The 24,227-nt window shown below is 38.9% G+C and overlaps 1 protein-coding gene across 2 annotated transcripts in view; it reads right to left on the bottom strand.

Moving 5' to 3' along the window:
• Positions 1-1,784: 1,784 nt before the first annotated feature.
• Positions 1,785-24,227, bottom strand: part of FAM160B1 (family with sequence similarity 160 member B1) — a 34,269-nt gene continuing 11,826 nt past the window's right edge. The window contains exons 4-18 of one of the 2 annotated variants that reach the window (XM_027884852.1): positions 23,559-23,663; positions 23,089-23,211; positions 21,698-21,736; positions 19,659-19,952; positions 18,634-18,830; positions 17,329-17,443; positions 17,147-17,223; positions 16,854-17,046; positions 15,470-15,639; positions 14,497-14,640; positions 12,699-12,789; positions 10,815-10,958; positions 7,166-7,306; positions 6,053-6,156; positions 1,785-5,962 (exon numbers count right to left, since the gene is read on the bottom strand). In XM_027884852.1, the coding sequence (XP_027740653.1) occupies positions 5,857-5,962; positions 6,053-6,156; positions 7,166-7,306; positions 10,815-10,958; positions 12,699-12,789; positions 14,497-14,640; positions 15,470-15,639; positions 16,854-17,046; positions 17,147-17,223; positions 17,329-17,443; positions 18,634-18,830; positions 19,659-19,952; positions 21,698-21,736; positions 23,089-23,211; positions 23,559-23,663 (2,043 nt within the window). In that variant the 3' untranslated portion in view covers positions 1,785-5,856. The remainder of the gene's footprint in view (positions 5,963-6,052; positions 6,157-7,165; positions 7,307-10,814; positions 10,959-12,698; positions 12,790-14,496; positions 14,641-15,469; positions 15,640-16,853; positions 17,047-17,146; positions 17,224-17,328; positions 17,444-18,633; positions 18,831-19,658; positions 19,953-21,697; positions 21,737-23,088; positions 23,212-23,558; positions 23,664-24,227) is intronic. The other variant, XM_027884853.1, reaches the window with a different exon arrangement.

The raw sequence follows: 24,227 nt of genomic DNA, 5'->3' as shown, positions 1-24,227 counted from the left end.
ACATTTCCTTATTTTTCAGTATGTAAAATGTTTTACCACCACGTTTTACAAACCCCTACCGAGTTATGATGCTGTGGAGCAGAAAGGCAAAGCCAGCAAGATGTGCCTGCTTTGTCAAAGTTACAAGATACTTACAAAGCTGTCAGTTCCACAGCACTGTTCTAGCAGATTCTACACCACCAGCAGCATTTATTCCACACCAGCAGCAGGAGTTTAATGAAACAGAGTTCAGAATATATGCTCCATCTTAGCAAGGGCAACTGAAGCGGCCCAGTGAGGTACCACGTTCCAAGATGCATCTTTTTATCCTCACAGATGTGACTCCAAAGGCAGTGCCAGCAGCCAGTCCTACCGTGTAACATTTAATGTTTCACACTTTTTTTTTTCCTGCATTCCCAAGAAGCTTATGACACCTGAAAACTTTAATCCACCATATGCTCCACTTGATTCCTAAACTGCTCTTCAGTTCTTTTTCTCACTGTTCAAAGGGAACCCTGGCTGATAAAGGATGCACCAGGAACACGTGGGTTTAGGCTGAAAGGGCTCATACAAGTTGTGCCAGATTCACTTCACTGAGCATTAATCCACTTTAATCCAATTGGATCACATACCAAACTAGCAAAATCCTTGAGGCTTTCACAGCATCAGTTCTGTTAATATTTAAAGGTTAACAAAGTCAGTAGATCCTGTGCTATTTGTACCTATATTGAGAACTTTGGCTGAGAATTTGTAAAATAAGTTAATGAATATGAAGTAGAGACCACACACTGATAATATTCTCTTTGGTTTGTTTTTGTTTGGTTTTTTTTTTCTACAACAGGATGTAGAGCCCCAAAATCTTCTATCAGAATGCAAGTGCCATAAGCTTATCATGCTTCAATAACTCAGTCATTTCAAGGATATCAAAGTGAGAGAAAAATACAAGAAGATGCCAAATGTTCAAATCTGATACAACTTCCTCACTGATTGGGAAAGCAAAGTGTTCCCAAATCTCTAAATGCCTCATGTAGGCATAGCAAATAAACCATCTGGGGTAGGAGATGACAATCTCCAAGACCCAAGAGGATGGGGGAAAGATGCAGAGAGCTATAAAAAAAGCTGTCAAGTGCATCATCTTGCTGTAGCGCTGTTCTTGTAAAGATGCAAGAGCACTTGCAGCTGTTAAATACTGAGGAGAAACAGCTTAACATCCAAGTGTAGCCCTCAGAGGGGATCCTACGGAGAGACAAGATTTTTCAAAGGCTGATGAAAACTTGAAGGACACCAAAACAAAACAAAAAAACCCTCACAATAAATGCAGTTAAAAAATATATAAAACCATATATAACCCCCCTATGTATAAAAGCCTTCCTTGAAGGCACTGAAGGAAGAAATTATGCTTATTCACATATCTGACAGACATCTGTCCCCAATCCAATAAACTAATGTTGTGACTGCTGCACTCTGCACTCAAATGCAATAGAAAACCAAGGTCTTGACCAGCTGCTGCCTTTCAAGAAAGATATCAGGGCTCTCAGGAAAGAGCAGATGTTAATCTGTGCTCAGGATGGCTCCATCCTGGCCATTTCCCTCAGCTTCCAATTTTCATGGGCAAGAGCACGCTGATTCACGCTGAGCCCTGCAAAGGACAGTACAGGTTTATCCCAGAAGACACTGCAGTGACAGACACAAAATAAATGAGGACTTCAGGATCAAAGGCATGATGGAAAATGCTAAAAGATTTTCTGTCTCAAGGTCATCCATAAAAGAAGTATTATGGATTCTGTAATAACAGAAGCAGTCGCTTCGTTGAAATTAATTTATTTTGAGAATATCCCTTTTAATCCTCCATGCATTTTTTAGCACAAAAAGTTGAATTTTACCACAACCTCCTTCATAAAACTTAATGTCGTATGTCTGGTAACGTGGCTGTTTCAACTGTTGCTCACTGGAAATCCCACACCTGTGAAACCTTGGCAACACTGTTAGTAAGTGACCTACACAAAGTTTAATAGAAAATTTTTACTGAATATCCTCTGTTTAATGTAAACAAGGCAGGAGGCGAAACAAGGAGTATATATTTTATATAGTTACATTATTTTACAGGGCACAGTAAGCATGAGGGACATGTTTTGAAAACCCTGTATGATATGCAATATCAGGTATGGATTTTCCACGTAGCCCCAGGTCTACTACAGGACCCTTAGATTTTACCAAGCACTTTGAGTTAGTATTTCTTTTAGCAAGACAGAGAGCACTAATAAAATGTCATCTGTGAGATTACCCAGCAGGTTATGGTAGAAATTACCAAGCATTACAAAGCCGTTCCATGATTACCTGTGCCCTGTAAAATCAAGTGTGGCAATCTTTACACTAGTCATAGTGTAAGCAAGCTCGGGATTCTGGTCCTTTTATATATATATATGTATATATATATATATATACACATAGGTGATATACAGCCAGACTCAAGCTGTGTATCAACTCACAGCTTTTATATTGCACAGACAATATATAGTAAGAACATTACACAGACAGGATCTGAATACCAGCAATATTACAGTCATATGAGAAACTAAGGACAAATTTGTTCTACCAAAGCTAGCACATGGCTTATTACAAAATCTTCTAAATCAGAGTCTAAATCAAATACATACTACAAATGAAAAAAAAAAAATGTAAAAAAATTGCTTCTATTTACACACATGTGCATCAGGATTAAAATGTGGTTTGGGTCTGCTTTGTGAAATAAAAAATTACTCTAGTATTACCTCTTAAGTATTCCAATCTAATACTGGTGGCCCTATTTTCTAAGGGGTAAGCACTCACATTTCCCACTGACATCTGAAGGATCTGCATATGCCATGAACTCTTCAGGCCTTGTATTTTCTCAGGTGTCCCTCTCTGGGTAATAAATAACCACATACAGACACACATACACACACACACACAAACAAAATGGGCACCTCAATGACATGCATAGATTGAAAAGGTGAAAACATGGACCTCAACTAACTTCTAACCTTTTTTTTTTTCCAAAAAAAAAAGTGCATGAAAAATATCACCACAAAAATAATTAAACGAGTTCCATCTCTTAAGGAAGATTAAATCACTTTTACAAAAATAAAGGTCATTGTCATCAGGTATGGTAATTAAGGGTTTGGAGGCAGCACTCACAAGGACAGTTTAGGCTAAAGCAACTTTAAGGATTGCTTCACTTCTATCAGGATGGATCCATGTCTTATAAATTTATCAACTAAATAACATTTGGTTTGCAAGAACATCACCAATGTCACCAGAGACTGTACAATTATAGCCTGAATTTCAGACTGACTATAGTTATATCTACTTCTTTTTCTCATGGACCAGCTTAAGGAACTGTGTTTGCAGCTTGGCAAACTGTTTTGCATTAAAATGCCACGGAGGCATTACAGTGTAATGAGCTCAGGTATCAGTGAAAACAGCAATGACAACAGAAGAGGTGATGTTAATGCTTTCATTTGAGATCAGGCATCTCTTGAATGGCTTTATAAATTCTTATATTACTCGGAATGCTCCTGGAAGTTTTAACATTTCTCTCACTTTCATTTATAGTAGTATTATTACTTCCAGTTTCCACTGAAATTGGGACATTAGAAGTACTCTGGAGCATACACTTAAAAAAAAATAAATAATGAAAATAGAAAATTTGAGGGAAAAGTAATTAAGGTCATGCAAAACCAAAAAAGACCCAAATTCAGTAAAGCATCATTATTTGTGCTCAATAGCTTAACTTTGTTCATGTAAAAAATTGCAATTTAAGGACAAAATTCCTAAAATTAAGCTTACCTTTAACTGTTTTGTTGAATTGGGACCTTATTTATAACAAATATATGTATTAAACATCTCTCTGCAAAGACATCAAGGTGTTCTAAACTATGTGTCAGGTATCAGTGAAGCTTCTAGTGCAGACCAACTGCAATACAGATCACTAAAAATGATTTGCTGTTTTCAAGCTGTGTTTCTAAAGAACAAAAATGAAAAAAAGTGTCATTTTTTTAAACTTTCTCCTACTGTGCTATTTGGACATGAAAACAATTTGGGGCTAAATTCATAAGAAAAGAAATCCTCACCCAAAACAGGTGAGGACGTAAAACATGCTTTTGTTTGCCAGAGAAATGCCATACTTTTTAAAAGTGTCCCAGTACAGGAAGCCATTGCATACAGGATTTACCTGCCAAAATGTTTCCCCAGTTCCAAAGCTACTTTCTCCAGCTGAACCTGCACTGGAAGCTTTTAGAGCAGAACCCTCTTCACTGGTGACAAGAATAAATTTAGCCCATTAACTGTGACGCTGCTCTAATCAACCTGTTAACTTAAAAGGCCTCTCAACACTCAGGTTCCATAAATATTAAAAAAACAAGACCCCAAAGGCATGGATTCAGAGCAAAATCTGATCCTCTGGTATAGTCATGTAAATCCAGAAAAATGTGAGTGACTGAGTAAATTAGTCCATCACTGCATGTGAGCAATGAGGTCTGAAATGGGCTTTAACTGTGCAAACAGGGCAGGAGGAAAGACAAATGAAGAAATACAATGTAAACAGGAGGAGTGAAGCTCTACCTTGCCTGCCCATGGTAGTTCAAGGGAGGGGTCCTGCACACCGGTGTGAGAGCAGGACAGGCCTCTCACCCCAGACATCCAGAGTGACTGGAAGGTTCAAGCACAGCCCCCTCACACCTGCCAGTGCTCAGCAAGGACTCTCCCAAGTGCAGGCTGCCACCAACAGAAGCAAAGCACGCTGACACAGCCTCCACTGGCAGTGCCAACACCTGCCCTGGGTGACGGCATTCACACTGACTGACTGAAAGGCATTCCTGCAACCCACCATCACGAAAAGCAGGTGCAAATTTTGGTCCTGTGTAAGTTATCAATGCTTTAACTGAGTTGGCATCACTGTGATGGTTAGGTAAGCAATAGAAACATCTCAAAAAATAACAGAATGCTGCCAATTTTCAAGGCACAGGAGATACTTAAACCAATTCAGGCTATATACCAATTGAAAAGAAATTAAAAATACTGTTTCAGCAGCAACTACTGATGACCTAGAATTAACCTCTCTGTAAAGGTGACATGGGTCAAACAATTCTCATGAAAAAACCTAAAGCAAATCTAGTTATGCAGATGACCTGAGATCAAGAGCTTGGAATGACAGACACAAGCATGCTACAAACATGTACACTTCAGATATATTTGTTATGGATGTGATGCCGAATCAGGATTAATTTCATCAGTATTGATTTTATACTGACATATCTCTTGAAGTAATCCACCGAGGAATCAAGCTCAGAGTTGTCTTTAAGATCCATCAAAACAAAAATGACCCCTCATTAACATATCCTACTGTGTATGGATTGGTGAATTTTTTGAACCTCATCATTTTTAATAACGTGCTTTGCAACTATGATTTCCTTTCATATCTCCAACTGAAAAGAAAAAGAATTAAGACATAAAAAATGTTATAAAATTAATTTGCTTTTTAAAAGAAATATGGTCACAAAATACATGTGAGCCCCAGAACATGAGACCAAACTCTCTAAACATTGCCATTAGAATAACCAAGGTCTGATGTCTGTGGTTCTTCATGCAGCTTTTGCAGCTCTTCACACAGTGGCTAGAAATGCTATGTATTGGTTTCTCCCAAAATGCCTTCACTCATATTCTAGGTCCACTTGAATCCCCCTCTCCTGCAATCTGGTGAAAGGAACTTGTTTTCCAGTTCTGCCCAACGTCCCCTTCCATTTTTCCAGGAGGCACCACCTTTTCTCTTTGACTGTTGTCAGTGGACTTGTGGCCGAAGGGAGCCCGGCGGGTTCCCAGCCTGACCCCCAGGGCTGCTCACGGCGTGGCCGAGGTGTGGTACTTCACAAAGGCGATCGCTGCCAGCTCCTTGCAGAACTCTTCCAGCACAATCACGCCCTCTAGTAACGTCATGTGGTCAATGCTGGGACAGAGACAAAATTGCAGGCAGTCAGGACTGGCACGCACAAAACCAGCCGTGGGTCTTGGACAATATGCAGTGTTATTTACTCACATGGGCCCTTCGGGCTCCAAGCCCAGCAGGCGTTTTCTGACCAGCAGAAGTTTGGGAGTGAAATCTGGGATGCGCTGGATTCTTACCATGAGGTCCCCGACGACCTGTAAAGCCCAATGCCATGGACACACAAAGTTACCACCTGTGCAGAGTGCCTGGCAGCAAGGCTAATGACAGCTTCGGTGCCCAGGACACAGACCCACGTCAGCCTCCTCACAGGGTCAGAGAACAGCACCTGGAGCAGCTGCTCTGCCCCAAAAGAGGGTGCGGGAAGTAAAGAGATACAAACGCCTTACTCGATGTTGTCACAAATGGCATTACTTGTTTTAATTATGTGGATGATTAATCTGTCTTAGTAAATGTTGATGCAGGCAACTGACCAGTAAATTTATGAGTTTAGGGAAAGCACAAGGGAGAGCGAAGATTTGTATTTTGGAACGGGTAGGGAGCCAAGCCCTCTGTCAGTACTGGGCAAGCAGCATTAACAAGCTCCTGACCAGCTTAATAACAGCTGGTGCGTGGGGTAAGCGAGGGATTCTGACTAGGAAGATTGCAGTGTGACAGGCACCCAGCCAGCACTTCTAGGATGCAGGTCTGTCAGGAGGATGGAATCAGAGAGGGGGAGAAGGGGACTTTCAATAAATCCAGGACTACATCATCAAGAACAGCCTTGATTAGAAAAAAAGACGTGGCTGAGCAAAGACACTCAGCCAGGCACAGGGCCTCAAGGAGTGTTCTTGTGTGTGTATCAAAACCATCTCTTTCCCATCCAGGTGCAAACCTGTACTTGGCCTGTTCCCATGGCACTACCTGACTTTGCCTGCAAGTGTCAGCAACGTGACCCAGTCCAGTTTAAAGCAACATCATTGCCAGAGGGGATACCTTGCATCTACACAATGAAACTAAGCAACAAAAAATTCTGAGGACATGAAATACATTTTCAATATTTTTGGTAGAAAATCTTGACTCAAATCAAGACTTCAAGTATCTGCTTTCAGAGAGAAACCATTTGCCAACTTCAACTACCCAGCAACTACTACCACTAACTACAAAGTTAATAAATATATTTCTGCTTTATAGCCATGTGTAAGCATTACCTGTGTGTTTACTCACCCTGACAATCACAGAGAAGAGAGACTTGCAGCCAGAGGCAAGATTTACATAAGGATCCAAAAGGTATTCATGTATATGAGGATGGGGAAACAGGGACAGTTTGGACAACACTGACGTAACTTGTAAATTTACATCATAGGGCTGCAAAAAAGGGAAAACACAGTGCTTAGTTATTTTCATGCTGGCTTCTCTTCACCCAGCTTGTGTTTATTTAACTACCAGAACCTTCTATACAGGGTTATGAATAAAGAAAGATAAAAAGTTATATCAGAAGACAGGCCCGATTTCTGCTCTTCACAACAGCAGTGATGTGAGTATGACAGCTGAGTATTAGATATTATTATCTGTATAACTGCTACAACCACTTGAAGCTTCTGCACTCTTGTTTATTTATTGTAGCCTAAGTCCTCTTTTTATAAAACACTTCTTCAGCTAAACAAATAGCATGGAATCAGCTTAGATTAAACATCTGCTTGCTTCTGCTGGGAAACTGTGAAGCATATGAGCTCAGGAAATTGGCAGAAACAAATACATCTTTATGGCTAATATGTTATTTCTCCTCTACTTCTTTTTTTTCTGGGTAAAAAACATTGCAGAAGGCCTGGTCATCTCGTGGCAGCATGCTATGGGAGATGAGACAGTCCTGGGCTGGGAAAGCAGCATGAAATTCTGAGCTGCTTCTCTACCTCATTTCTGCAAATCAACCAAATGGGAGATGCAACACTGTCAGACACTGAATGATGCTCATCATTCATAAGGAAAAAAAAAGTACCTAATTTTCTAGAAAAAAATTAGGACCTAGTATAAAGGGTTTTACCATTCTAGTAAGAAACTCATTTCCATTAAAGCAAGTATTTTCACCACAGCTTCTATATGTTCCAAATAGTTTTTTTCCATCTTTGATTTTCTCATCACAGTGAAAACAAGCTGACACTTTATTCAGCCCAAAATCTGCAAACTGGTGGAATCTCCTTCTATCTATTCAATGGTAGAACAGACTACATTGACAAGAGGTGGACAAACATTCCATCTCTGTATCTGCATATTGGTAGTAACATCCTCACTGGCATAATCACATCTAGAAGAGGATGATTTAATGACCTGAAATCATCATCTTTATGCTCTCAAGTTAGCATCCCACTGAACATTCAGAGAATAGATTCTTGCCTCTTTCAGATCTGGAAGAATCCACCCTCAGATTAAGACAGATAGACTTAGCCATGTCTACATGTCTAAGCTCGCATTAGCCTACTCAGCAGAGATCTGACACTTGATGCACTTGACAACACACAAACATCTCCTGCCATCTTAGACGCTCCAGAGTATCTGCTGGTCTCTTGATGGTTCCACAGAGGGTAAATCCTGCAAGATCTATGTTGTAACCACAGGCTTGTGGGAACACCTTGGGCAACAGATACCTCAGTTCAGGCACCTGAGAGGAGCTCTCAGTCCATACAGTTGCACAGGCCGAGATGGTGAATTCACTTTGCACTAAAAGAGACCTGCTTTTCAGCATGAGAGCTCCAGAGACTACCAGGGCTGTTTTCACTGCCTAGACACGGACATCTAACTAATATTTAGGTACCTTATTCCTGAATTTGTTGCCACACACTGCTGCATTGCAAAGTTGCCCTACAGATCTTCCGAAGTGAAAGGACATATTTCTTTCAGTCAGTGACAGTTATTTTTGTACGTGATACTCCAGCAACAAATTCATCCCAACCTCTAACAAATGAAGCTTTAAGATCCTGGACCAGAGATGTTATAGGCAGAAGAGAGCACAACAGTTTGAGTTATTATGGCAGAGCAACTCTGCAGAGAGACACAAATTCCTTCCATAAATCCATTCACTGCCTACCTAGCTGATCTGTAGGTCTTTAGAGCTATTTGAAACAGCCAACAGATTAGGAAGCTTTGAAGCAATGAGCATTATCTGGTGTTCACAAGAAGAGAAGGAAACAAAGTAGTAACACGTGCTGCATTGTTCAGACAGATTGCTGTTGTGATTTGAACTAATTGAGAGCATTAAGGAAAGCTGCCTCTTCACACAGAGCTTTTATTTCTGCCCATATGTCAGCAGACTAAGTAAGACGGCCCCATTTCAGATAACAACCTAAAGAAACTCCCTGTAACTGAAAAGATTAAATACAGGAAAATTCGAAGTTCAGGAAGGTTACAAAAAATTCTTAGCAAACAGTCAGTTCCACAGAAATTTATAGTATTAGCAGGAGGAAGAAGGTAGTGTCTAGCAGATGAGGTACTTCCACTTCACTTGTGTGGCTCAGCTATCTTCTGCCAGAAATTACCTTAGTGGCATCTACCACCTCTGCAAAGTTTTCTGGTATCATAGAATCACATCAGAGTGTTCCCCTGAACACTCACAGAGCTGACCTAAAGGCTGCTGCTGGCTTCCTGACGTGTTCCCCGTGCATTTATAGGCTCAAAGGACTCTTGTCTGTTTAAGACCAGGAAATCTGGCACTGCCACAGCTAATTGTTTATTCTGCAGATAGCTCCACATGCAAAACAGGAAAGAACTGTACAGGCTTCTGAAACTGCTCCAACCACATTTGTAGCCACTCCAGCTGGTATTACAGGGAGGGTACTCGAGATTTTCAGGGCTCACTGTCACTGGAAAGGAAAAATTATCTTCCTGAAATAAATCAGTAACATTGACTTGAGGAACATAAGCCCAGAGTTTCGAGAAGGCAAAGAAAGGCTAAGTTTCCACAAAGGGCAACCTCCTTCTCACCTCCCTAAACCCTCCCTTTCTCCCCAGACAGTCCAGGTTTTGCAAACTGGCCAAACACAGAAACAAAGAGGCATCAGAAAAAGTCACCTTCTTTTAATTCTTTTGTACTAATCTGGATCTGACATGTCACACCACTTTTTCAGAGCCTTTCAGGTTTTACCTCATTTGTTTGCCTTTAGCAGATATATTTCTATAATTTGAAGATAATCAAAAAGGAAAAAACCTACTTCACATCACAGACAGAAAAGAATATCATACAGAAACTTTCACTGATAATTTTTTTAAAAACTGAAAAAATGGGGAAAGTATTAGCGGTGATGCAGTAAGTTCTTTTCACCTTCCACAGTGACATAAACTGCTTCCTGAACAAGACTTCAGATGGAAGTTCACTGAAATGTGGTAGAAAGAAGACGTATCATACTTTATTTACTGCAATATGTACATGCTTTTTGAGTGTAAACGCTGTAGAATGAAAACAGAACCATTTTACAACAAACACTGTAAAATGAAAACAGAATGGAAAAATGCTAGGACTGAAGGATTCCTAAGACACTACCTTAGGAATTCCTAAGATACTATCTTCCCTTCATCTTTTATCTTAGGGATATACTTTCCTTACTCAATTTAAATTATATTTCCAGTCAATAAAACATTTGGTGCACAAAAAAGGTGGTTAACAAAGATAAGAGAGTTTTTGTTCTTGCTTTTGTTAAACTCATAACACTGATCACTGTAACATCCTGCAACCTACAGGGACCTGCACCAAGGACATGGGACATTACACAGTAATACGAAACTATAATAAAAAACTGACTGATGGGAATCCACAGCACCTTATCAGCCCTTTAGCAGTGATGAAAGTATCAGAAACGGAATTCCTAACCTGTTTTTTTCTTACCTGATCAAGAATCCTGCCCATTCTTTCAAACAGGACTTTCAAGAAGTGTCCTTCAAAAAATGACGCTTCGAAATTGCACTTTTCCAAAGATCTGGGAGATGAAGGCCACTCCCACCGTAAGCAAATGACACAATAATCCCGGAACTAGAAAAAAAGTAGTTAGCAAAACAGACCTAAATCTCCATGGAAACAATTTAATTTCTTTTGAATAGTGCATACACCTTAAAATTATAATCTGCAGCTACATGAAAGCTCTGAGCTCAAAAAGAACAGTCACTGTAAACACTATCAGCAGGCACCTCGTTTTCTTTTTGACATTCCTGCTATTAGGGTAGCTTGAGAAAAAACCAGTGGAGAACAGAGCTCCCACAAAGCAGCTGGGGCCAAAGCACAAAGCAGAGCCAACAATACACATCCTGATCAGGGTTCTTCTAAAGCAGGAATTGCATTCTTACACATTCTTCTTGCCAGTGCATTATCACATTTCCACTACATTATGTGTAGCTTGTCTTGCTACCCAAACTGTGTTGTTCCCTAATTCCCAGGACAGGAAAGGCCTGTGTATATGTATATATATATATATGTATATATAAATATATATTTTCACACAAATGAAGAGAATTTCAGAGTTTCCTCTTGCCTCTTTTTGTTTCCTGTCACTCCTAACAGTCTTTCTCAATCTCTGCCCCTCATTTGCTGCCTGATGTCTCACTTCCAAGGAATTATACCCTGAAAGGAGCACCTGTTATAGCAGAAAAAATAAGGAACACAGGAACAAACAGAAGCAAAAGGGAGAGAAAACAGACTCAGAGAAATTCTGCGCCGCATGTAGCTTACCTACCTGTGCAGCCTTCCAGGAATAGAAATATGGAAGCAGAACAGCTACTTGGATGTAATAACAGCAATAGGCAGGGCTATTCTTAAGGGGGAAATATTTTAACAGTAGCCATATCACTGTCAGGAAGTGACAGAAACCAATTCTGCTCTCTAATAACTCCCAGAATACTCTTTTTCCCAAGGCATGAAACAAAGACAAAGATGATAAGTGGTTTCTGGCATCCAAGAATAGAAGATAGGGGAATTTTACATCAACCCTTGTTTCCTTATTCTCTATTTTCTATTCCCTTTCTTTTCAGGAGAGACTACTTCAAGAGATAAAACAATATAATAAATACAGAAATCCAAGCTTCCCATCTTAAACTGCTGATAACATAATTCCAAAGTTATGGAATTTTTGAATTACCTACCAAATATAGCTCTCAGTTACTCTGCTCCTCTGCATAAATCTTTCTATTTTAGAAGATTCACAGGGCTTCAGTATGAAAGCTGCAAACAGGGATTGTCCTCTGACCAAGGAAACTTTATATTATATTTGTAAAAACAAAACTTGCATTTATTTCAAAGCAGTAAATCATAAAGCTTTCCCTAGCTACCCAACCTCCCAACTTCCAACCTGAATGCCTTAGGCTGCACATTCCCCGTGATGAGCTTTTATTTTCAAAGTCCCACATTGCATAACTCCTATGCAGCATTTTAATTTCTCTTTAGTTCTTTCAAACAGCTTGGCAGGCAATTCTCCAAGAGAATGCAGATAAATGCAAAAGCAAATTAAGAATCTTTCCACGGTTCAGATTTTTCTCTCACTGTATTTGTTATATGAATATTAATGCATTTAATGTCATCCATTATTCCCCCTAGAGCTATACAAGGTGAATTCATCATCAAAAGATCTCCAAAGGTAAATTTTCATTAGAAAACCAAAATTGAATTTCCCCATCTTTCAGTACCAAAAGATGCATTTATTAGGACTATTTACAGAACCATTTGTATATTCTCATAAGCATTTCAAATTCTTAAGGACCAAGGAGGACTTCACTGACTTACTTGTCTGTGGGCATCTCTGAGGTAAGTGTCATAGCCTGTACCCTCCACATGGTATGAAGACTTTGCTTCATCAGGTACAAGACAGAGAAAACTAAAGAGAACAAAAGTACATTAATGAGTGTCTCTATTCCACAGAGCATCGATCAATAGTTTTTCATCATCTATACCAGTGTACACAATGCTGAGTTGTCTGGCCAATTAATCCACAGACTCTACCATAACTCTACATTAGGAACAGAGACTACAAAATCTATTTAGGTATGTCTATTCCAACTACTGTTTGCAATAACAAGATATATACTTCAGAACTTTTGTATCTAACACTGGAGGTAAAATCCTCAGTGGAAGCATTTTCTCAGAATCAGCAGACAGAATGGAGATGAAAAGGAATATTCATAACCAGGTCAAGTATTTGCTAAAGGTCAGACTCCATCTTACTAGAAGTAAAAAAAGATATACTTGGGAATAAACAAGTCCAAAAAAAAGGAGAATTACAGGTAAAATTCTTCTAAACTTACTTTATAGGCAGCTTTATTTACCATAGTTTGCTGTGGTAAAAAATTAACATCTAAGACATACAGGAGTATTTGCACATAAATGCCCCAGTTACAAATGTAACTGAATTGCCTTGGTATGGAGTGTAAATACTATATGTCCTTATTACTTCACCAATATCTGACCTAAAATGCATCATCAAATTTTGAATCATATTAGTAACTGTCTTGAAGAAAAAAAAAAAATTAGAACCACTGAAATTTCTGGACAACAAAAAACCCCTCAGTTTTTGGACCTTGATTCCAAATTTCAGCTTTCTCCACACCCCAAGAACTGCTGGTGCTCCAGTAAGATTTTTATGAAGAAATATGTAGTAGCTGATTTTTTATGTGGAGTTCATCTTATCTGAAAAAATATAAATTTGCAAAACACTGCAAATCCTGAAAAAAATTGTATTCACTGATGGGGATTACACGAGATGAATTTAGGAGAACATTCTTTGTGTCTTTGCTCCAAACCATGTCCATCACAAACCATATGTAGCAGTACTGGGGGAAAGAGGGCAAGAAGTGACAATGCCTTTCTGTCCTGACTGTCCCCAGGCTGTTTGTTTCCTTTGGCCAACACCTCTGATTATTTCTGGGTAAGCAGACAGGTCAGTTGTGATACACCAGTGCTACCATGTCTTAACAGAGCAAACAGCCTTTGTCCTAATATTAGTTCCTAAGGGAATTACCATCCCTAAGTTGCTTAGAGCAGAGCTCGCCCTCTTTGTGATATCCAATTTGCAGTACGACTGAGGCACTGAGGTGTGTCACAGGTGACAGAGGTGCCCCCTCATTTTCAGGGAACAGGAGGTTATCTCCAGCATGGCAATTATTTACTTTCATGTATGTGTTTAAGGAACCTTAGGAAGTTTTGAGTTTTGCGTTTTTTTTCCTAAAAAGTTTATGGCAAGACTCCCCAGACTTGTCTAGGAAGGTCAAGTCCTGGAACAGCGATTATTTCTGTGAAAAGCAAGTTTTATAATCAACGAGGCCTTCGCAGTGAATTCCGAGTATTCAACTAGACCATTAGCTGCAAAGTTCTTCTATTTTTCTCATTTACGTTGAATTATTTTTACTTATTCAAGCTCTAATCTTTCAGAAGTAGCTTTCTGATAAAATGCCACATAATTTCCTTCTGTGGAGTCATTTTCCCAGTTGGCACAGAATAACATCCATTACAGAGTACATTTAATTTGCACAGTGTGTGCAGACACCCACACATTCAGACATTTCTTTAAGTGTTTGTTTCAACTTACCTATTTACAATTTTATGAACTTCAGTCTTCCCATCATTTTTTGGATGTTCTGGACTGACAGATGGAGAAACACTGAGCCACTCCTGTGCTGACAATGTGTTATCTGGAGACAGATCAGTAAATAATGGATCTTCCTCCAGGTCTCTGTGAGATTATATTAGACAAAAACACAATCATTGACAGAACATTATGAAAGGACATATGACAGAACATATATCTCTGTGTCACAAGGCATGCTTTGTGTTTTTCTTATCTGAACAACTAGGATGTTTTCCAGAACACTACCATATCCATATCTTATTACCTAGTTAATACACAGAAATACCAACCATTACAATGCCAAACATTCTAAACAACAGAGGAGACATTTTTGACTCATAAAAAAGTCACTGCATTAAGTCACTTAAACTCTGTAGCCACAATTTCCACATGAGAGAGAGTTATACTCAGGAAATATTTCAATTATTTTAGATTACTCAAATAGCCGGTATGGCAAGTCCTTACCCTTCTACTGGTAAAAAAATTAAGTTAAGAAGAGTTACACAGGATATTTAAAAGGATTTTATGTAGAAAAGTTCTTCCATCAGGAAATGAGTCAAGAACATAAATATAAGCAAGGCACCTAAGTGACTCACTTCATCAATAATCTCACTGATTACAATACAAATATGCACAGACTTAAGCTAGGTAGATGCATAAGTAAATTGGTACACAAAGACCTTTGAGTGCCTACTGTTCTGCACAAAGGCTTGTGGTAATTTTAGTTTTTCTATTCCTGTTCTAAGAATTTACATAAGTTGGTGATGTAATAATTTCTGCATCACTTTACGGATATGGATTAATACATAAGAGCACTCAAGTGCTATCCAAGCTCACTTTTCTTGCAATCACTGAAAAAAACCACCCCATTTTGTTCTAAAAATAAGGATCCAAGTGAGCTGCCATGAAAACTTCCCTTAAGAATGAAACTTACACTGCTCCAGCAATCTGTCCATTCTCTACCACATCTTTATCTTCTTGAGAGAGGGGCTTGTATTCCATATAGTTTCTTTCTTCCAAATTTCTCAGAACCAAATTATAAAGAATGTGCTCATTGGGTTTCTGCAATAGGTGCTCAAACATTCTTAAAGTCATTATGCTGATCTGCAACATAAAAAGTTGACTTCACTAAACAGCTGCACTGCTGCCCTGTGGGTTTGGTCTTACATCTGCTTTGTACATCCTAGAACATTGCAATTGCATATTGACATTACAGAAGGAAGCAAAAATCATATAAAAAATTAGGCAATTGTGATGCTGAATGTGGTATAAACACGGATGAAGAGTTCACACGCATCTGAAAACCAATATGGGAATGTATTTTTTTTCTGTAAAACAAAAACTGTTCTGAAATCTGTCAAAATAACATGTACATAATACAAAGAACATACAGAGAACTCACAATTTAGCTTTCCATATTACAATCAGATCCATGCTGGAAGATGGTTATCATTGTGCAAACGAAACACAGAACAGGACTTCAAGTTAGTAACAAATACCCAGAATAAAACAAAGTAACGCTGGGATATTGTGACTAGAACTGTAGACTAAGATTTTTCCATGGAGATGTAGGCTTCTAAAAGGAGACTGACTTTAAGCATTACAGAGGTAATTTTAAAAGACAGCTTTAAAGTGCTTAGCTTTGCCAAGATCAACTAATTTATACAGATAACTCATTCTGACAGGGTGAGCAGGTAGGCATACTGAAAAATTGGTATGGGAAGGCATTGGTCTGTATTTCAGGCAAGCTTGGTTTTTATTTGAAAAAGCAGAGTGGAGGTTGTTTCATGGAGAAAATGAAACAAGCAGCTCCTTAGGAGGGATTTTAGTGAAGTAAATTATTTTAACAATGTTTATAGTGTGTCAAGAGTTTTAAGTTATTTTATCATCTTTTAATTGGTATTGTGTACATTCTCTGATCACACTCCATCTAAAACCCAAATCTGTATCTTATATGATAATAACACAGAACTGACACACCATGGAAAATAACAGTGACACAACATTTAACAAAGCCCAAATTAAAATGCAATTAGACACTGAGTTTGCCCTATCTTACATGTGAGTAAGTCTAACTAGATATCCATAGTGGGCAAGCAAATTTAGAAAAGAATATTTCATAAAATATGCTAGGTGGAAAAAGCAGTTTGACTTTCATTTTCTAAGGGGAATTTGTGAGGCTGGCAGTCAGAACTCTTTTTCTTGGCAAAAAAACTGAGTTGACACGAATACAGAAAGTCCTCACAATGGTGTCTTTACAGACTCTCCACAAGCCAGGACCGGCCAGCAGACATTACTGTGTGAGTATCACTTCTCACCTCGTCAGAAATGTGATCACAGTGCTCGATTAACCTGTGTCTCAATGGATGCCTGTTGATGTCTGCCAAGGTTTCTGGATCTCTGTGTTCTCCAAGTATAAAATACACAAGTTCCTGCAGGAGGACATCTGAGGTGACCTGACGAACAACGCGGTGCAATAGTGCAGTTGAGGTGAGGATTCCGATCTCTGAACTGAACAAAGTATTTCGTATCAGACAAGCAATGGATTTCAGCTGGAAAAAAAATCAGCTTGATTCAGATTTTTTTCTGTGTGTCACAGGATGCTACTCACGTTTGCATCAGCTGAGGTTCCATAACATCAATGAAAAATCGTTCCCGCACAGCTTTTGCCATAGCAACAGCAGTCACCTGAAACAAAAGTACAAAATGGTGTGTCTCGAACTCAGAAGCTAAGAAACAACTGGAACTACTTATTTGGTGAATAAATTTGTATCATCTGAACGTATTTCAAACCTTTTGTGCTTCTTTGATGAGCTGATCACAGTAGTCAAACCAAGAAAGAAACGAAATCAACGCTCTTTTCCCTGGAAAAGCAGATGCATCTTCTTTGTGGCTATAGGAATCCAAACTAGAGAACACAGAGAAAAATATTTATTTAGTCTGCAAGTAACTGAAGAATCTTGGACTTCATTCTTATTGAACCTAACAGAATAATCAATGACCTACTTGTAGTGAAGGGAACATTAAAAAGGCTTTTCTGCCAATCTATACTAATCTGGCAGTGCTGTCATTACACAGGTGTTCATGGACATGCTAAAGGATGCACAGTATGTACAGCAGAACAACTCTGGTTAAGTATTTCTGCAGTAAGAAGGAAAAACTGATCACCAAGTCTGGTCTCCCAGGAAACACAGACCACAGAAACTGGATCAATAACTCCTGTAGTCACAGAACCATAAAATGAAGGCAATTGTTCTTCTCTACTCTGTAAGCAACCTCAAGCAAGTCCAGCAAAACCACACAGTGTACACCTGAACTAGACTGTATCTTTCAGAAAAAAAAGCATGTCATTTCAATTTAAGGGTTCTAGGAATAACATAGACACCATTTTCTTTGGTAAAGCACTCCAATAGTTATTTATCCCACAATTAAAAGTTGTGGTTTTCCCCCTTCTAATTTCAAATTCCAACCACCAGAAATTTTGGTAGACATTTTGCAAACACCTACTTTTTGTCTCAGTACTAACAAGTCATGAGGAATTCACAGTAAGGTGAATGGGGAAGAGAAACGTTCTGGGAATCTGACATGCAAGCAGTTAGGATGACAGTCATGCATCTTCTGCTCCATGTTGATGAATCATGCAATATCTCTTTCCTTCTTCTTTTTAGATGCGAAAATTTTGCAACAGCAGCCTGTTATCAAATGCACCCTTCCTGCCCCCCACAGCAGCTGACAGTGCCCACTGTGTACAGTGAAAAGTTTGTGTTTCCTAAATCCTGGACATCTGCACAAGAACACAATCCATACCTGATACTCCAATGACACCACCACAAACTGCTAACATAACTCAGTGGAAAAATTTGCCCCCTGAGGAATCTCTGCCGAGGACGGGCAGGCAAACCTGGCCCTGTGTCAGAAATCATGTGTACACTGGACACCCCAAGTGTACTGCTCTGCTGCAGCTGTGTGGCACCTCTGCCCTTCGAGGCTTTACCATGGGAGGGTGAATATTTTATACACCTCATCTACCTATAGAATTAGTTTCAGGGAGGGATGTAAAGTCACTTTGGGTATTAAATACAAAAACAAAATTCTTACCCCCAGTTAATTGCCTCCACTGTTTCAATGTCTAAGGGATCCAGTGACTGAGGCAGGGCTTTGTAGAGGGTGGCCAGCCTGTCTGTCAACAATTCACATAAACAAGTGCTTTGGGTCAGGCACTTGGCAGCTGCTGGTTCTGGCAAACTCACCAAAAGCATGAGGCCTTCACAGGCCTTCACTGCTATCCGGCCGTCCTGGCAGAAGGGCATGGAAGAATTAATCAGAGGGTGAATGAAGCTCACTTGAAATCAAGAAGCAAACACCTCCCAAATAAAACCTCTCTATTTCCCCACAGCGAGTGAATGCATTTATTTTTTGTTGACTTTTCGGTCGTTAACGAATTTGGATGTAAAGAATCTCACCTGATTCTCTGCCAAATACTAAGAATGCAACTGCAACCTTCAGGCTGACAGAAGGAGTGCTGTAGGTCACCCTGAGACCAAGATATTATATCCTGTAAACTGATCATGTAACAATGACCAAGTGCAGTGGCAGAGCCAGTTTTCTGCTCTCAACACTGCTGTACCAATTACAGGCTTACCCAGCCCTCTGCATTTGAGGATGGAGCTGGGTAAGATATACAACAGGTTTTTCTAAAGAACACAAACTTCTAGAGATGGCCCAGTGCCATCACAAAGAGAACGTGATTGGTTAAGTCAGAACAATTAAAAATAGTTTTAAAAGTATTCTCTTGTGATATATTTAACCTTCTGATTATCCTATGTAGCTTGTCCGTGAAACATACAGCACCCCATATATATTTCTTTAAATACCCCATTTATATTACCAGCAACAAACTCAATATTAGTTTTATAAAATAACTTTTCTAATCTGAACTGACAAAAAAAATTGTCAATTTACAAAAGCTGCCTGCAAAAAAACCCTCATTTTAGCTCTTATAGCTAAAATACACTGTGTATATATGTGTATATTTACTCCCTCTGCCCACTTCACACAGCACCCAACTATTTCATTTCATCAGACTAAACAGAAAAAAAACCCCAAACCAAAAAACAACTCACGGGACTTTTAGTGAGGTTTAGTAGAGAATTCACTAAATTATAGTCTTGATTTGGACAAACAGTGGAGGACTCGGGTGATGATGTGACATTTAGTTCATCCAGATTGAAGGAGAGATCATCTGCCTGCTGTGGGAGCTCATCTACCCTCTCCACGTGCTCCACTCCGGCTGCACTGGGCATTTCTTCAGGCTGAACAGGCTGTCCCGTGTCTGTTGTCACAGAGTCCTCGTCTTTTATCATGTCTTCTGTGAGCACACTTGCTGATTCTTTGGAAGCCATTGCTTTGAACTTGCTCTGCAAAGCATTTTTTGGAATTAAAACAGTTGAAATCACTGTTCATCCTGAAGCAGAAATATACTAAAAGCAATTTTTTTTTTACATCAGCATTTGAAGTAGTCAAGGCTGGATACAGGAACCATGTAGAAGGTAATGGGCTGTGGAATGTGCATGTTTTTTAAATCTAGGCCATTTTTAAATCTGCTTAAAGTACTCTTAAGCCCTGCACATTTTGCTTCAAGGCTGAATACGTCATGTACAAAGAGATGGCAACTTTTTCTGTTTGCCACTAAAGGCACATATTCACTTGATTTGCCCACAATTGGACAGAAGTTTTTCATTTACCTTACTGGTGCACCTTTAGACCTTATCACATACCGTAAAACATCCCTTTCTAGGCCAAGGCCTCAAATTCATCCAACATCTGAAACACTGTTTCCAGTTGGAGTCACACAAGTAAATCTAAGTTTCTTGAGATTTTATCTTCAACAGGAGAGAGAAAAAAACACCTTTTATGACAGCAGGGTACTCTCAAATTGTGTTTCTCAAGAAGAAAAAGTTGAGTAGATTGAAGGGATAGAAGTTAGCATTGGGCACTGGATACTGTAACAGGTCAGAGAACCTTCTCCCAAGCTCCAAGGCATCTCTACTTAGCCTGAAGAAAAACAACCCATCTGTCTTCCCATAAATCTGTCTCCAGAACATAAAAAGACATTTAAATTTGTGATACCAAGAAGAAACTCAGAGCAAAGCAAAAAAATCAGTGTTCTTCTGGCACATGTGCAGGTGAATAATACTTTATTGGAATCATAAATTAGACTGCAGCACAAGGCATTTTTTTCCAAGCGAGTACAATAGTGAGGTTATTAATCCAAATGGTTCCCTTCTCTATGATAACACCAAAATTATTACAAATATATCTCAAGCATTAATAATTTAAAAGACCGACCACTGGGGGTTAATGCATTTAGTACATACAAGCCAGCAGGGACTGACTACATGACAGTCTCAGGCAGCAAACCAGAGCTGCTGCGAACGTCTGCTTGATTGCTGTGCGTTCATTGTGGGGAATCTGCACTGAGCATTGTCATGCACTCCTAGAACCAATTCCCCGGAGAGGCAAACAGTGGTAAAAGCAGCAAACTGCATGCAATTAAATAAGTATGATTTTTTTACTACAGTAGAAAAATCACTCCTTTAACATATGTCTTTTTTTTTCGCCAGTGTAAAAGCACAAGGTGGCAAAGCAGCAAAAATGTGTCTGTCTGAACCTTGTTTATCTCTAGCTAAAGCTTCTGGAGTCCTCCAGTATCACCTCATCTGTTTTATCAATACACAGAAATATCTGATCACAACAATGACCCTTGCATGTAAAGGAGAGTAAAAGGTGGAACAGCCTTTCTGTCCTGGATTACACACTGGTGCTGAGACCACTCAGGTAGCAGGCAGGGTTGTCAAAGGGAAAAGCTACTTTTCTCAAACAGTGGGTAATATTTTGTAAAAGACTTACTTTATCTTATTACTTCATGTTTGTACCCTTCTGTCATTTGAAAAGCCGTTGTTTATTTAGCTGAGGCATTGATGAGAAGACCTAACATACATAAATGTATGAATGCCCCTAGAAATGTGTCCATAACTCATTCCTCTTATATTGGCAGGCAACACAAAGCAGTTTGTACATTGATCAACACACAGACAGAATTTTTGTGTGTATTTAAGCTTCCTATTGTCTAATCATGCAATTCTGCAGCTCAGCTGCTCACCTGCCTCCTGCAAAGGTGCAAAACAGGATCCTGAATGACCTAATAGAAAAGGTTACATAGAACACACATTTAATGCTTTCTATACAAAGTACTCGTCAATTCAGCATCAGCAGAAAGTTGACAATATAAAAATACTTTTATATTTTCGTGATATGTAACTGTCAGAGTTTCAAAATCTGTGGTGGATGACGCCATGTCTAAGTTCAGACAGATTTAAAAATAATTCTGTGAAAAAAAATCGATTGATATCCCAGCTGATGAGAATCTTTACTTGATTTGTGGTGAGAAACATAAAGCTGATAATTTGTAGTATTGAAAATAGAAGTGAATAGTGAAACTATTGTTCATTTTATAAACTGAAGGCACAACTTTTTAGCAGACACTATATTAGAACTTTTCTAAGGTCTCAAGAACAGAAGTTGAAATACATAGAATTAAGTGTCCCTTTGTATGGAACAATCAGTTACAAGGAGTATTTTGCCTAAGATGGGATGAGATGGGGCAAGTTTAGCATTTAATATGGCTGAGGTAGAGCTAAGAAGTCAAACATTACAATGTATATTCTTTACAGAAGAGCTAGGAAAACTCAGTTTAAAGAAAAGAGCACAATAATACCAAAATAAAATTAGTATAGGGTTTTTAGAGCTTTAAGTAAGCAGAATGAAGTTCTTCAAATTGTTATTTCCACAAGAGACGTAACTTGCCCAAGAGACAGTTATGCCATGGAGCTTTACTGGTTAGGCAATACAGGTGAAAGATTTTACTAAAATATAACCAACATTCTATAAACACTCTATTTGATATGGAATCATATAAAGGAAATTCTGGGTTTGTACATATTCAGTTCTTTTATGCCCATAAAGTCCTGAAGAAACCGATCAGGAACAGTCAAAGAAGGAAGCAAAACTAACAGACAGACACACAATGCTTTGGTGAGATCCATCTGCATTTCAGTTTATAAGTGCTGGAGATTTGAGAGAGAAATGCCACAAAGAATTCTGTAAATTTGCCCTTTCGTGCACTTGAAGGTCAGAAACAGTGACCAAGTCACAACAGCAGCACCTCTAAGAGGCCTAGATGTGAACAACCAGAATATTCTATCCTAATAAAGGACAATTCTGCACCACATGTACCTCATGGGGAAACAACCAACCCATGCTGTGAAACGCCTTAGCCTACAATACTCACAATAATGCTGTGAAGGAACCAGGAGCTACAAGAAATGTTCATCAGCTTGCCTGAACTCCACAGTCAGCACTGTTTGCAACTACAGATCCCTTTCAAATTTGGAATCATCTGGATTTCCAAGTCTGTTTTTTAATATGAGAATCTTGCTATTTTGGGGAAGAACACTAACGAAGTCTCATGAAATTCTGAATAGATTTACTCACCTCAAGGAAGAAGTTGACCAGGTATGGATCTTGTTTCAGTTTTGCACATACTATACAGAGAAACTGAATTTCTTCATTTTCTGTTGGTGTTGCCAGAACTTCACCACACAGCCGGATTAATTTCTGGTGCATAAAGCAAACAATGAAGACAGAGAGTTAGCTCTAGGTTTTTCTAGGAACAGTGGACTGAATTATTTTTCTATACACATACTACAATTATGTATGATTATTATGCTTGAACATTTGCTCTAGATTTAGATTGCCATAAACAAGTTTTCTTTATTATTTATGACTCACATTGCAGTGGTAGTTCATGGCTCTAATCATCAACACACTACAAGCAATACTGCACTCGAGCAGAGTTTCTTTCATTCACTTGACAATGGAAGAATTAAAGATACCATCAGCTACGGTAGAATAAAAGTAACTTGTCATGCAAAAATATAGTTTACTTCAGATCTGAGCAGTACCTGCACTGGTCTGTGCACATTTATGTGGGGGAGAAGAGGTTGCCGTATTCTTCCAAGAAGCTTTGTATAAAAAGCCAGAACTTGCTGCTTCATTCCTGGAGGACACTGAAACAAAACCAGATGAACAATAACAAAAAATATAACAAATGTGGAGAAAAACACAGATGCAAATTTTTCACTCAGAATGGCTAATTAAACAGCAATAATATACCCAAAAGTATTTTAAAAATAATCATCTGTTAACACATGACTTTTATTGATATTAACAGAGACCAACAAAACTGTTGCATCTCACCGCTGTTTTCTTTTTCAGTTAATTGCCCTAGGGCAGACTTCTACCAATCTTTCCAGAAAACATTCCATATCATTACAGTAATAAAGGGAAATTAGTATGGAATTAATTTGCTACAGGTCAGCTCTCTTTTAGGTTACTGTGCCACAAAATCCAGCAACTGGCTGAGTTAGTACATACAAATAAAGAATTATAAACTATAAACATCTTAATATCTACAAAAGGTTTCCTGAAGTCACAAGCAATTAACCTTAGACAGATAAAGCATTTATAAACGCATAGATGTTCCAGGACAAGAGAAAGCTGCTGTTTTCCCTGAGCAGAATACAAATCACAAATATCTGTGCAACATGCAGACCCTTGTTCTACTGTCCCCC

The sequence above is a fragment of the Empidonax traillii genome, unplaced genomic scaffold (genome assembly GCF_003031625.1).
Source record: "Empidonax traillii isolate 1590-97213 ecotype Southwest subspecies unplaced genomic scaffold, ASM303162v1 scaffold156:size1289327, whole genome shotgun sequence".
Taxonomy (NCBI): Eukaryota; Metazoa; Chordata; class Aves; order Passeriformes; family Tyrannidae; genus Empidonax; species Empidonax traillii.
Note: the sequence above shows the minus strand (reverse complement) of the source record. Positions and strands in the feature narration are given on the sequence as shown.